Source organism: Nelumbo lutea, chromosome 8, assembly GCF_056320005.1.
Source record: "Nelumbo lutea isolate HS-2025 chromosome 8, American lotus-T2T, whole genome shotgun sequence".
Lineage (NCBI taxonomy): Eukaryota > Viridiplantae > Streptophyta > Magnoliopsida > Proteales > Nelumbonaceae > Nelumbo > Nelumbo lutea.
Genome location: NC_142691.1, coordinates 2743240 through 2758942, shown reverse-complemented (window position 1 = coordinate 2758942; position 15703 = coordinate 2743240). Strand labels below are relative to the sequence as shown.

The 15703-nt window shown below is 34.4% G+C and overlaps 1 protein-coding gene and 1 long non-coding RNA gene across 2 annotated transcripts; both read right to left on the bottom strand.

Moving 5' to 3' along the window:
- Positions 1–703: 703 nt before the first annotated feature.
- YLMG2 (YGGT family protein) lies at positions 704–3344 on the bottom strand. The gene is made up of 3 exons (XM_088957622.1): positions 2882–3344; positions 1538–1737; positions 704–1245 (listed from the first exon to the last, which is right to left on the bottom strand). The coding sequence occupies exons 1-3, from the start codon at positions 3176–3178 to the stop codon at positions 978–980; spliced, it is 765 nt and encodes a 254-aa protein (XP_088813748.1). The 5' UTR covers positions 3179–3344; the 3' UTR covers positions 704–977.
- A 9452-nt stretch (positions 3345–12796) lies between these two features.
- On the bottom strand, positions 12797–13802 carry LOC148842181 (uncharacterized). The gene is made up of 2 exons (XR_016103620.1): positions 13526–13802; positions 12797–13357 (listed from the first exon to the last, which is right to left on the bottom strand). It is a non-coding gene; the product is annotated as an uncharacterized LOC148842181 (long non-coding RNA).
- Positions 13803–15703: the final 1901 nt, after the last annotated feature.

The following is a 15703-nucleotide window of genomic DNA, read 5'->3' as shown; positions in this document are numbered from 1 at the left end:
CAAACTCGAGTTGTGTGTGGTTTCATTGCTGTTTCTACCTGTTATGTTTAAGGTTGACCAACACAATTTTGTGAGTAAAACTCTTTCAAATTGATACAAATTGTTATTTCTACATGAACGTCAATTTTGGCCTTTCTTCTACAAACACCAAGATAAACAAAAAAAATATATATATCTCTCAACGCCAATGATCAATCCCAAGTATGCATTTTCTAGTTTATCTCATGTGATGTGACAAGACACCTTTCTCAAAAATTTGTATCGATCAACCCCAAATTGAAAAGAAATAGCCATATGACCAGCAGAATATCTGAATTCTCAAAGCAGGGCACAAATTAAAATAAACATCTCTGTTTTAATCGTCATTTCTTGGGCCATTGTCCTAAACAAATCCTGGCATTCTAACATTGTTAATACCTCAGAGAGTCAGAGTTTGGACTTTATAAAGTACCTTTTTTTATGAACAACTTTATAAATCATCTTGATTGTCATTACTCTCCATATTTCGTGTAAATAAAAAACTAGACCAGTATATGGGTGAAGTGCAAGCCTTAATAGAACAACCATATATTGGACTTGACTGTCCAATTGAAATGGTTCTGACTGGAACAGGCCCCCAATCCGGTTCAATGAAAATAGCCAGTTTTCGGTTTTTAGGTTGATCGGGAAACAAAAGCCAGGGAAGGGAAAAGCCACATTCTGCTTTAGTGCCCAATTTGCTTTTCAAAGCATTGATAAATAGTAAAAACTTCCCATTTGACAGCGTGATGCATCTGAAGGACATGACATACAGTTCTGCCACTGGTAGGTCATAAAGAAGGATAAAAAAACAAGGTAATTAAGGAGATTCTAAGTTTCTAACTAACTTGAATGACAATGAGAATACACAGAACATCCATAACTTTTTCATGTCTACATGTCATGGATTTCACAGAGAAAATCAAGAAACAAAGCACTCTTTAAAGTGAAGGAATTAACTAAGACCCTCCAGAGTTCTTTGATCCATTGCCGTAAACCCTTCTTAACCATTTCCTTTGTGCTGTAGTGGGACTAAAAAACCTTGATTTAGATGAAGATTGCCCTACTTCAGATGCTCCTGTAATGGGTAATTCAGCAGGAAGAGCAGCGGCAGTGCTGGTGAAGGCATTTAAAACTAGAAAGGCTAGAATAGGAGAGAGATCCAGTGTCCCTCCAAGAGGTGGAATAATCCCTCGGAATATGTTCAAGTAAGGATCACACAATGTGCTGAATGAAGGAGAAAAAAAAAAGAAATTCCAAATCAAAACATTTGAGGCATAGAAGACAAAAATAAAAAAAAATCAAAACAATCACTGCAAGGATAACAACAAAACCAGTTGTATAGGCTCCATTAGAATTTGAAGTGTCTAGAAAATCAGATAGCATATCTTTGTATTCTAATTGACGGTACACAATCACAGGCAAGCAAATTTGGAACTCCAATAGCTCTGATTGCTCAAGATTGATTTTTCTTTACACTAGTAAGTCGAGAGCATTCATGAGGGTTAAAGAAGCACACCTGAGGGGGCTAACAATGGCCGGAGGAGTGTTGGGAAACCAGGTCAAAACAAGCCGGACAATCAGCAGAGTGTTATAGATGTTCAAGAAGTTCAAAATTCCATTTGACACCACAATCCCTGCCACTGAATCACCAGGTAAAATGGCAGCAAAGTTGTGGTTGTACAAGGTATTGAGACTCCTGGAATTTCTGCAATGAATCTGAAAGAAGATTTCAATGTAGTACTCATGTTTCTTAAGAAATAAGAGAAATTTGTGCAACTTAAGTCCTGATAAGAGTTATATGTGCCAACCATTTACTCATGCTGACAACCAGCCCAAAACTCCAACCTAACTGTTAATAATCTGACTAGATCAATATGACTAATTTCAATGTAGTACTAGTACACAGGTCTCTTAAGAAATAAGAGAAATTTGTGCAACTTAAGTCCTGATAAGAGTTATATGTGGCAACCATTTACTCATGCTGACAACCAGCCCAAAACCCCAACCTAACTGTTTTCTTGTGTTCCTGGGCTACCATAGCTCAAACCAGTTAATAATCTGACTATATCAATATGACTAATTTCCATCGACATCTCCATCATCTAAGGCTTGTCCTTACTGACCTTCATCTCCAATGTAATTTGGCCCTGCCTGAATCTAACTAACTCCCCAGATTTCCCCTGTTAGAGATGGCACACCTCAATGGAATTTGTATCGTCAAGAATCAACCCATTGCCACATTTAGGTAAGTAAGTATCTGAAGCAAAATGACCAACTCAAATACCATATGAGAACTACTTGGCTGCAGATATAACTTTCAGGACAGACAAAGTCTATATTCAGACTATAAATTTTTCTCTTGCAGGAACAATACGAGTGTTTGATGTTTGAACAGAGAAAATAAATCCCTATCCAAGCCAAGGAATGAAGGAATAGCTTTTCACGTTTGGTTTGAACATATCCTTTAAGACAAATTTCTAATTTATCCCAGTGAAGGTTTTGTATGAACGAAAATCCCTAACCAAACAACTTATATATGGTATTTATAATGAGATAGAATTTAAGAAAGTATTTCCCACCTTTCCCAATCAATTGCACGTACAAAGGCCAATTGTGGGCAGACATTGTTTCAATTACTTGTCATACTTGGATATGACAGTCTTGAAGTGAAAATCCATAATTGTCTATATCAAAAGGATTCTAAAGTTTTATGACAGTCTTGATGTGAAAATCCGTAATTGTCTATATCAAAAGGTTTCTAAAGTTTTATGACAGTCTTGAAGTGAAAATCCGTAATTGTCTATATCAAAAGAATTCTAAAATATTTCATTAGGGGAAGAAGAAGGGTGCAGAGAATTACCTGGAAGAAGTTGCAAAAATTGGTAGGTAAAGAGAAGAGATTCTGAAGAAAAGAATTTGCAGAAATGATTGAGTTTAAAGTCTTGAAACACCGATCAGCGGATGATAACAGCGACCTGTGTAGCACCTGGATGATATCGGGGGGTGTTGAAACGAGATTGGGTTTCAAATGTCGAAAACGTGGGGGAGAGAAAGGTGTTTGAGGAAATGTCGAAGCAAGTAAAAAGTTGGAGACGATTTTGGCTTCGTAATTCGCCTCCCGAATCTCCACCTCATTTGATGAAGAAGAAGAAGCCATGTTTGATCTGCCTGTTACTGAGCTGAATGAGAGGAAGCCTCCGCTGTTCGGCCTTGAGAAGGATCGACTAGATAATGTTTGGATTATTCCTCTCGAGTTTCCTCCCACGTGGCGGGAGCGTGGGAAGGTCTGTGGCGCCAGCACCACCGCTTGATGAGAAGATTCAAACGGCATATGATTCAAAGTTTTCATCGTTTATATAGAATCGATTTTCGGTTTGATTAGCCGGTTTAAAACATTTAAGCGTAAAAAATAAATTTAAAAATTAAATTCATAATATAAAATATTTTAGACTCAGAAATATGGAAAATTTTTCACTTTCTTATATTAAAAATATAAAATATAAATATATATCTATATTCGGGTCATTCAATTTTGGTCAATTTATAAATGGGCAAAGCAAAACTAATCTCACCTGTTCAAGTTTCATCAGCATGATAATAACGCTAGCTGAAATTAATTATTGTTATTTTTGTGTTATAAAAAATTATTGATAGTAATATATAAGGGGAAATTTATGGTATCGAAAAAGTTTTGACTAATGGAAACCCACTCTTGAATTTTGATAAATAACACCTAGTGGCTATCACGCTTTATGATACGAGTTGATTGGTCAAATTTTTTTCAAATATCGTATTTTTTTATATCATTGTCAAACTCAAAAATATAAATAATTATTAATTATTTAAATTTTAAAAAAATATAAAACAATTGTATACTCTTACGTGTTTCTATTATTTAACTTTCACTTAACAGATCCCATGCATTGCATAGGTCCCGCTAGTATTAGATATAGGTTGACTAGAATCCTATCTTGTAAAGTTGTAATTTAAACATCATAAGAATAATATCATATAAATCTAACCCTTTAATCCAGGGATATGAACCTAAAGGATTTCTTATTTCATTTCTTGCATCTATATTCATGCATTAGTGAAGAATAACCACTTATACATGGCAATAAATTGTCAAATATAGGGTAAATGGGCAAGTGGGTAAGAACAAAATATAAAGAATAAAAAATAATCTATTTTCATATGCATTTATTCTTATTTTTATATTTATTTATTTGTTCAATGCATCAATACAAGGCATTATTTTTTTGTCTTAAATTTCTATTTTACCCTTATATAAGCCTTCATATTTAACATTAGCATGCCAAATAGTTAAGGCTCAAACCTTGAACATTACAAGGCCAAAGGCCCAAAGGCATAATTCTCAAACAACCGAGGACCTGATCCTTGTTGTGGGGTATTATGGAATATGAGGCTATTGAGGCTAGGCATTTTTTCCCTAGCCTCACTTCAAGGTTTTAAACAATGGGTGCAATTGAAGCAATCTTTAATCAAACGGTTTGGGCTTAATTCCATTAGGCTCAATTTGAGTTTCTCAAGCTCGACATTTTATAGGTCAAATTCAAGTTACAAAATTAATCAAGCTTATCTTGAGATTCAAACTTGATTATATAAGAGTGTTTGGTCGAATCAAATTAAAACTTGAATTTAAATATAGGTCATGTTTGTTTTTTGGAAACACATTTACCCATGTTCTTGTTTTGTTCAATTTACTTAGGTAAATGAGATTGCCTACTCTCATATGTTCTTTTGCAACATCCACTTTCCTGGGTAAGTTGGTATTTTTTTCACATCCTACCGATTTTTCCCTTTGGGCCTAAATCAATGTTTCAAACACCATTGCAGTATGCATGATGAATACAATGTTTTGTTATTAAAAACTGAAGTCTAGTCCTATACACCCTTGCAGTATGTTAATTTATTCTACATTTCCACAACAACTTCAAATCAGAACAGATGTCAAAGCATTTCGGCCCTTCATTACCCAGTTCTAATTTATTCATTTGTTTTGTTCATTTGCAATGCAAATGAAGTAGAGCCTGAAGCAAAGTAAAACCTGAAACAAAAGTTATTTAAAAATTGCACTCTCTTTTTAAGAAAACTAAAACCTGAAGCAAAAATTGACCAAAAAATTGCACTCATATACATTTGTATTAGTGCAATGCATTTTGCACTGCAAACAGATGGAGCATAAATAACAGAATGGTGATACCTGGTGCTTTGTCACTACATAAACCATCAGACTTCAATGGCATTACAAACAAATGAGTAGAGTGCAACATTTTCTCCTTCAACCCCATAACGGATGCCAAAGTTGTTTAGATGAGGAGAGAGAAAGAAGCTTGTTAGAACTGCAGTACAAACAATTATAGAGGAAGCCTATGTCTGATTATTATGTTGTTGATGATAATGTGATGAACTTATAATTTATCTATAATTTTTTAGGATTTTAGTATGGATTTTTATGCCGATTTTATTAATTTTTGCTTTAATTTAGCTTAATGTTAAGAATAAGTTTCAGGAATAATTAATCTAAAAAAAATGAAGGAAAAAGGCAAAAAAAAAGAAGGTTCAAAACGACCAATTTCAGCCCAGCCCGGTTGTGGAAGCAAGAGAAAGCACTTCGGCCCAAGAAGATAAAGTGGATTCCTTGAGAAAACCCAAGAAAAGAAAGCCTAGCTAAGAGTAGAATTCGACCCAGCAAAGAAAGTCCATTCTCAACCCAAAAGAGTAGCTCAAAATATAACTATCATGTGCTAAGAGAGAGTCTAAGTGCAACCCAAATAACAGCCATTAGGAGGCTTTCAAGAGAGCTCTAGAAAGTTCAAGAAAGGAGTGTAATATACCCCATTCTTGAGGCTTCAAGAAGGGGCAAGAGCCCCATTGAAAAACTATATAAGGAGACCTCTAGGAGGGGGAGAGGTGTTCAATTGCTTGAGAGGAAGGCTCTCCCACTCTTAGAGGTCCAGCCACCTTGAGAGAAGAGAAGAGAAGAAGGCTAGGCGCAAGGAAGGAGAAGAAGAAGGGCTGAAAGAGTTCAAGTCAAGCTAAGTAAGAAGAGAAGGTGAGTTCGAAATTTGGGGTTTTTTATTCAGAAATCTATTGTAGTCATTCTACTCTTGTTTCATTTTCCTTTGATTTGAATTCAGCTTCCTTGTTGTAAATTTTTCTTTCTCTCTCTTCCATTCTTTCTTGATGTATTTCAATTTATAAAATTTCAGATCAGCAATCAAATTCTTTTTGATTCATTCAAATGGTTGTGAATTGTACTTGAAGTTTCTTGAATAGGGGTTAAATTGTAGATTAATTCGGCCAATTAACTTTCAAAACTCATATCTGAATTCTCAAATCTGAGATTGCAAAATCTGAATTGCTTGAAAGAGAATTCAGATCTGCAAATTTCAGATTGGCCGAATGGATTTAAAGCTTGAAATTCCTAGAGTGCTTGAGAGAGACTCTAGGAATTCAGATCTACTATTCAAAAACTGAATTGAGTGCAAGGTTAGAGATAACTTGCACAATTCAGTTGGTGATCAATTCAGATTTGAATTGATGCCTTAGAAGTGTTTGAAGAAATGCATGCATGGGGATTAGATTTTTGCTAGAGATAAAAGAACTGTCACTCATGCATAGGATGAACATGCGCTTGAGAGAGGCTATTCATAACCTTGGGGTTTCACCAAACCAAGGCTCAATCATGATTTATTCGAATTATCCAAATTGATAGATTGTTGAATTCTGATATTGACATTTACTGCTTACTCTTCTAAACTGATTTGAAGGCAATTGAGCCAATAATTTAGATCGATTTTAGTTTAGAATTTTTAGCTTTTTGAATAAAGTTTTGATTTATTGTTGATCAGATAAGAAGTGCACAATTTAGTATTGATAATTGTTTCCTAAATCCTCGTGGGAATGATACTTCATTCACTACTTTATTACTTGAACGGCTAATGCACTTGCTAGTGTCACAATAAGCCACACCATAATGATGAGGGTCTGAAGTAACCTCCATGTTAGAAAATTGTAAAGAAAGGCATTGGGGAAGTAATGAACTTAAATAAAAACCTTCCTTTACAATAATCTACTAGGTGGAAGCTAATTGTCATGTTATTAATATTCCTTACTCAACAATGGCAAGTTTGGTGCAATGTTAAAATTCCATTATGACAAACAATGGGAAAGAAGGCTCTGAGTCCGAGAATGGCCAATTCATTCAAGAAAATGCCCGAATGTTGGGTTCATTTCCAGTCCAGCCCTCCCAAGATCCTAAATAAATAGGACCAACATTAGGTAATACTCCTTTTCATTGTAAGGATGAGTCTTTAGAACTAACACAAGTCAATCTGTTTTTATATTTCTATTGCAACAAGAAAGGATCAACAATACCAAATATATCCACATTTGGTGTAATTGCTGAAAGTTTAAACTTTAGAAGCCTGAAGTGGAGATAGATAGCTTGAATCAGTCGTATTACAAACTTGCATTACTACATCACTTCCATTTCATGCTTCACTATAGCCAAAAGTCATCAAATGATTTGTGTTTTAAGATACCGCTCATGATAAGCAATAACTTTTCAAGCAAGTACACTACCTCTCTGTAATCAAACGATATTTTGGTTGTAAAAACTAAACAAAACAATATAACAATCAAAGAAAAAATGGAACTCCATAGTATAAATGCAACTTGAACTGACAAGAGGAGAAAAGCCTTATGTGGTTGCCTAAAAATGTATCAAAGAAGCCATAGAAATATCCATTCACCTCAGAGCACATAATTGCAACTAAAATAACCTCAAATTTTACATGGACTGATTACATCCATTCACATCTAGTGATCTAGATGAGTCACAATGGGCTCTAGCTCACTGAGTTCTACTGACAAGCCTCAAAACCTAGATGAGGCTAAGGCTTGTGACTCTAAATATTAGTAACTATGTGATGTTCATCCTTTATGTCCCCAAGGTTTATGTTTCCAATTCTAATGTTAGTTCCACTACACATAAGTAGTGATGAGGCAAGCGCTAGTGATTGTACTCAAGTTCATTGAGGCCACTTGTTCCAATTCTGATAAATGTAGGAATGAGTTTAAGAGGGTTAGGATGTGTTTAGGAATGATCATAGGACAAAAGACAAATTTGTCCCAGTAGCCAGAACAAATTGCCATTATCATAAGAAAAACCAATATTATCTAGTGACTAAAATTCTAAACATAAATAGGGTGGCAATGTTGATCCTGACCCTTTTGACCCACCCACTTCAAAACCCACCCATTTCAACAGTGGGTTATATGGGTCAAGTGACCCATTAGGGTCAAGGAAAAGAGGGTTAGGGTGGGTTGGGTCGAGGGTGCCCATTGGGTCAAAAAGGGTTAGGGTCACTTGGGTAAGGAGAGGGTTGCGAGGGTAAGACCGTAAGAGGAGAGGGTCGAGAGAGAGTTGCTGCAAGAGTTGAACTGTCGAACAAAGATCTCTGGGTATTTTTCAGTTCTCAGTCGAACGAACTTCCACCATTGAAGATTAATCCATTATTTAAGTTTCAGATCTTTGCTCTTTGTTCCACTAGTCATTAGATCAAGTGCAAGATCAAAAGGTGTTAGGGTTTCTATCCATTCACAATTCTTTGTTCCATTATTGAAACAAGTTCTCCACCATTGAAGCAAGATTGTCGTCTCTACCATTGAAACAAGTTTGTCCTCTTAGCTTCAATGCCATTGTTTCTCAGTATTCTCAAATCTCAAGTCGCGTGTACATCAGAGTTTTGGATAGGTAAATCTTTTGACATTGCTCAACCTTCATTGATTATCTACCTCCCATAGTCATATTGTTCAATCAAAAAGTTGAACATGAAACATGTCTGAAACTTGTCCCTGTTGCTTATATTTTGCGCCAAAAGTGCCCAAAACATATATTTACTCTCCAGTGGACATAGAAAGATCCCCATTGGTTAGGTGGGATGATTCATGGCAAGTTGAGTCATGGGATCATGGGAATCTCTCTGTGTTGGACGACTGTTGGAAGAAAAAGATAAAACAGAGAAAAGAACGAAATGGCTACAAGGCTGTCGGACTGGATCAATGAATGTCTCCCTTAACTTGGTGCTTGTAATGAAGCTTCATTTATTAAACACCACAGATTTACAGTATAGTCTAATGCAAATCGACCCAGCAAGTATGTCTTCAGTTTGTTCTTTTATCAAATATCTAATGGCCGCTTGTCTTCTCCTTATATCTCGTCTAGAGGTGATGGTTCTAATTAAGTTGGGTTGACGTGAGCGTCCATTCCTGATAACTTCATTTCTCTTATTTTGTTTAAGTTTGACGATGACTTGTTTGAACTTAGATTCCGAGGCTGCCATGCACCCATGCCCATTGAACATGGTCATTGTTTTATGACAATCTTATCTAATATCCAGCACTGAACCCCACATCAGTTATGCAAATTTAAATTAAGGTCCACGGCATTGACTAATTGTTAATTAAATTGGAGCAATGGAAGTCACATCTTCCACTATGCTGCACAAGTCCAAGCTCATAAAAGTTGTATTATTATAATTTATAGCCTCAAATCCGTTGCTCTATTAAACCCACTGTGAGTCCTGTTTGTAAATATTAATTTCTCTGGTTGTTTATTCACTATAATATGGTTTGGTAAAGAAGTTTTCAATCAACACCATGGGATGGTCTCTAATGAATAAAGAATATTGGATAGAACAACAAAGTTGCAGCAGACTGTTTGAGTTTAAACATGACTTCATTTATAAAGAATTGTCTTTAGAAGTTTAAAGAATATTGATAGAAGTTCTTTGTGTCATTCAAATTAAATATTTGATACTAGAAGCATTCATTTGGAATCATATTCTAGTTAGCTGATTTTTGAGCCTATCACTCTCCATTCTAGGAGGGTGGGACACCTGAGTAGCTTACCCCAGGTTGGAACACATGGAAAGTTATATGGCCCCAAACTATGTTAGAGGTCTTGTGTCTAAGTAGCTATGAAAAATCCCTAGTTGTCATCAATGACCCTTGATCACAATTCACAATGTGTCTAATCTTCCAAGCTCACTCTTTTGATTAAAATAGCATTAACATTATACACCAGAAATGCCACACTTCAACAACTTCAGCTTTTTAACTACTCTGATACTTATGGTTTATAACTTTAACCCAGCACAGACATGACAAGACTTGATCATGCCCAATCTAGCTTCTAAAATAAGCATTCCAAATATTTCCTCAAAATCTCTATGTTCTTTTTAATTAAATAAGGTCTATTACTTTCCTTATTGTTTTTCTTCTGTTAGAAATACCAAGGCATGAGTTTTTGCTAGTATACTATCACTAAATCAGAAAGTATTATTTAATAAAATGAACATTTTCACTAATCTGCTAGACCAACCCATAGTTTCCTGATTCAACTTCCTGCTTGTGTGGTACTAATTGGCCTTGATTCATAATGAAGGAAAATTACAAATTGGGATAAACCATGCACAAGCCATAATCTTTTATTTATTTTGTTTATAATTAAGGAACATGTTAATTACTTGCTTTTGTAAAATAGAAAAATAAGTAAGTTGGTTGACAAAAAATTGATGTTTTTTGTCTAAAACTTGTCTTTGTGTCCCTGTTCCACATTGCTTATTTGGTTTTAGTAGCAAATATATAAATGTTCAAGGTTACTAATCATAATAAGGCAAAGCTTTTCTGAACTTCAAAGTAGAGTTCACCCATCTAGAATTTTGTATGCCTTGAAATTCATGTGATATTTAGCTAAAATGATTAAGCATATGTTTCAGTTTCCTTGAAGCAACAAGTTATTATTCCATCTAGAGGAGCATCCTTGAATTAGCAACAAACTATTGTAGGCATGGCCAAAGTATTGTTCCATGTCATACTCTAATATATAGCATATGTAGGCATGGTCAAAGTATGTACTTAATTTTGCTCATGGCTAAATATAATGAATGTTATTTTTGTATTACTTCTCTTATTTCTCATACACTTACAATATGAAATATGTATTTTTTTTTCTCTTTGTCATACACCTAAATTGTATGTTTGCATGTTTTTTTTTTCTAGATTTTGTTCAAAATGTCAGAAAGTTATACATTTTTTTCTGATTTTTTTTCTGCAAAAGTTATACACTTTTTTTTTTATAATTTTCTACTTTTTTTGCATTTTCTACATTTTTTTTGCAATTTTCTGGTATTTTTGGCATTTTCTGCTATTTGTCTGCAATTTTCTGGTGTTTTTTGTATTTTCTGTAAATTTCTGGGTTTTTTTCATTTTCTGCAAAATTTTGCTATTTTTGGTATTTTCTGCAATTTTCTACAATTTTTTTTGGTATTTTCTGCAATTTCTGCTATTTTCTACTATTTTCCTGCATTTTCTACAATTATCTGTTTTTTTTTTTTTGAAATTTTCTAGTATTTTTTGCAAAATTTTCAATTTTCTGGTATTTTTTACAATTTATTTTTTTTAGCAAATTTTTCTAATTAATTTCTGCATTTTCTGGTATTTTCTGTTATTTCGGCTATATGGGTCAACCCCACCCGTTTATACCACGTGACAATCTTAGGAGTTGTTTCTCTCAAAAAATTGTTATTTTTCGGGTATTACAGGCAGTCACGACCCATTTCTACCATGTGGCATCATTTAGAGGTGTTTCATAAAAAATGTTATTTTTTGGTACATGGATCGATCCGACCCGTTAATGTATTTATATGCGATGGTAGGTGGGTTAGTATGGGTGAGGGTGGGCAAGGGTCATATGAATGGGTCAAGTGGGTTAATATGGGTGGGTCAAGGTTAGGGTGGGTTATGACCCTTTAACAAGCATTGATGATGGGTCATGGTGGATTGGTGGGTCAAGATGGGTGGATTGGTATTCAACCCTTACCCAACCCAACCCACCCATTTGCCACCCCTAGTTGTACAAAACAGAATTTTCATCTAATATTACGTTCTGAATTTGAAATTGTTGGTGTTGTACATCAACATTTGAATATTAAGAAGAGGCACGAACTAGATATTAGATGAGAATTCTGTTCTACACAACCAGAGTATCTAGTACCCGTTATTTTCAATCATAAAACACTAGGTACTATTTTAACTCTACTTGTTAACTAAGAGATGGTTTACCATACCCACTAGGTATAAATAATATAGAAACTAAATCAATAAAGAAAAACAAATCAATAATAGTATCTTCCCTAAATACAAACACACCCAACCAAGTCTCCTAACCCACCAAAGAGGGCTTAAACTATCCCTAATATTTCCATACGTGTCTCAAACAACTATATACAAAGGTAATCCACAATTATATCTCTCTAACAGTTAGGTTTAGGGACTACCACTACTCTAACCCTTGACAGGTTTTGCTGATAACCTTTCTATCAATTGAGTAGCCAAACTTCAGTAATTTCAACCACGGATATGACTTAGTTTCTTGAATATTCGATAAAAAATCCTATTCATTTCAATAGAATAGATAAAATTTCCACTATCCCAATAGAAATTATAAAAAAAAATTGATATTAAAATGAGCATATGCTTTGCTTCCAAGAAAATCTATTGACAATCATAATCAAAAGAAAGGGACATGAATAAGCTTTTTTTTTTTTTTTGCATTATAAAACAGATTAAAACTGAAATATATGGAACCATAAAAAGTAAACAAGCATTCAAAATCACACACAAGAAAAGGAAAAGAGCAATAAATGGAAGCAGGACTGTACCTTAATCCTGCCCCAACTACCAATAAAAGAAAAAAATGCTTCCCATTTTCATTATTCCAAACTAACAACAATATGTTTTTGCTCAAAAAAAAAAGAAAAAAAAAGAAGAATCCAGATGTTGGTGTATGAAGCACTTGCATTTGATACAAAAAGAACTTCTATCGTTGATTTTTCAAGAAATTAATACCATATCCTATGAAACAACAACAATGGTGTATGATGCATTTTTCTCTTTTCTTCCCAGTAAACTAAATAAGTATCTCCTGTATTTTTGGCCATCCAAAAAGTAACATTTTGCTAACTTTTTCAGGTTGTTGTATGTTCAAAATTGTTACACAAGAACCTGCAATTAGAGCTCCTGTGAGACTTCGCTTGGGCTAGATTTCTTGGTAATCTGAGTTTTGCATGCCTTAAGTAAGATTCTTTTAATAGCATCTCAATTAAACAACATCTGGCCGGATTGATCGACAAGATAAGCATATCCATCATTTCTCCGCTCCCAAATGTGTATTCTGCCTCACTATAAGTTAATGTCCTCCAAAATCATTCAGGTACCCTTTCAACAAATTGGATTACCAAGAATTCTGGAAACAAAAAATCAAAATAAAAAAAAATGAAATCAATGAAATAACAATAAAAAGGAGAAAAATAAGATTAGAAACAATTTTTTGAATGGGATGAAAAAAATAAGATGCAATATGTGCATCAGAGAGGAACAATGCATCACTGGGAAGAGGAATAGTAATTCTTACCGTTTCAATGGATGAAAAAACAATGAGCAGCGGCGACAACTAGGCGAAGCAGCGACGACGACAACTAAGAGGATCAATGGTGCCAGCAACAAAGGGGCGGTGAAGATGATAGATTGTAGGAGGATAAACTCTTTGGCATCAGTAAGTAAACGGAGTAGCAACGATGACCTGATAAAGCAGTGGCAACAATTGAGGGAATTGGCAGCGGTGAAGCTGCTTTTTGAGAGAAGCAGGAGAGATACTCTCAATTGTGGGGGCAAATTTGAAATTTTAAGTTGAAAACCCGAGTCTCGCAAGGGTACCATTTATTCGAATAAATGATACCGAGAAAATCAATCTTTTCGTAGGTCCCACACATTATGAATCTAATTGACCAGACTTTCCCCCTTTCGCTTCAAGTCATGCTAAAATTCGACTCAAGTCAATTCATTTACACCTTTTTTTTTTTTCACCTAATCTCACCCCATGTCCCAACTCCCAACATCACATGACACCTTTGCTTTTTTTTTTTCCTTTTTTTGATATTGATATTATATACACATGCTTTCTCATGGTTTACAATTCGATGTGAGTTATTTGAAATTATCTTTAATATATATATGAGATATTTTGAAATGAGATAACAAGAAAAAAAAACTCAAAATTGTTTGGTTGTTGTTTTTTCTTTTAGAGCTAAGTTATTAGAAGTTTTAGTGAAACCATGAAAGGTCATTTAGGTGACGTTCGGAAGCGTGTTTATTTCATAGATAGACCATGTCGGTCCATGCCACGGGATAAGTTATTTGGTTGGTTGTGAATTGAATTGGTCCACATTATATCGTGGACTGGCCCTATCCACACCCCAAAATCTTGGTAATGACAATTTCTCATGTCTTTGGTTGGTCTACACTTAATTTTTTTATTCAATACTTCTATACCCTATATATTTTTCTTTCCTTTTTACCGTTAGAAGTCCTTCACCACTGCTCCTCTTTCTCCACTACAGGGCAAAATCAGTTACATTTTCAAAATCATTGCAAAAAGAGTAAGTGGGAGAGTTTTTTACTTTTTTCTAACCAAAATGACCTTAACTAAAAGAGTGGCCCAATGAAACCTGCCTTTTCTTTTTTTCAATCTTATTCTCCCTTATCCCTTTTCTCATTGTCTTCATTCTTTGAAAGTCATTATCTTCTCTTATCTCTGTACATGTAAGCATCTCTCTCTCTCTCTCACACACAAAGACCGAGCTATTGTTCAAGTGCTTTTTTCTTTCTTTTTTATGTATTGGTTTCTAAAGCTGAGTTTGGATTAAGATTGAGAACCATGTTTATGAAAAACTAACGATATTGAGATGTCATGATTTGAAGTTTGTATCAATAAGGCTTGTGATTGATATGTTGTCATTCAAACTAAGAATCAATTTGAAGTTTGTATCAATAAGGCTTGTGATTGATATGTTGTCATTCAAACTAAGAATCAATTTGCTTTATGTTAAATATTAGTAAGGCTCTATATAATATTTAGTTGCATGTGCAATATTCACAATATATCTTAACCACTATATATTGATAATTTAGAAGTGCAAGATATATTAACCATCTGGGATTAAACTGATTAGATGATTACTTACAATTTTGAAACATCACTTATAGTTGTAAACATCTATCCCGATCTAATTGTAGTTATACCATCAAATGCATTTAGAATCCAATAAACCACATGATTCTTTATAATTCTCATATGTGTGTAGACCATCCAGTATTGGACATACCAAATGGTGTTTTATAGACTTGGAAATCATTTGGCATCACTAAGTCTTTATGGTTTGTTACAGATTTGAATCATCAATTGCAATTGCAAATATCTACCACTCAAGTGATAAAATAGTATTTGCACCTCTAAATTCATCTAAAGCCCAATAAATCATAATGTTGTATATGATTCTCACAAGTGTACAGACCATTCGATATGGGGAAGATTGGATGGCGTTTTACAGACTTATAAACCATCTGGCATTACACAAACTGGATGATTGATTACAATTTTGATTCATCAATTACATATGTGATAAAATAATAGATGCACCCTCAAATTCATCTAATACCCAATATCCCACAATGTTGTATATGATTCTCACAAGTGTACAGGCCATCTAGTATAGTGGAGACTGGATGGTGTTTTACAGGCTTAAAAACCATC

Coding starts and splice junctions, on each gene's coding strand:
- YLMG2 (XM_088957622.1), bottom strand. CDS start 3,178: ATGGCTTCTTCTTCTTCATCAAATGAGGTGGAGATTCGGGAGGCGAAT. Junction 1,738..2,881: donor ATTTTTGCAACTTCTTCCAG/GTAATTCTCTGC, acceptor ATCTTCTTTCAG/ATTCATTGCAGAAATTCCAG. Junction 1,246..1,537: donor GCCATTGTTAGCCCCCTCAG/GTGTGCTTCTTT, acceptor TCCTTCATTCAG/CACATTGTGTGATCCTTACT.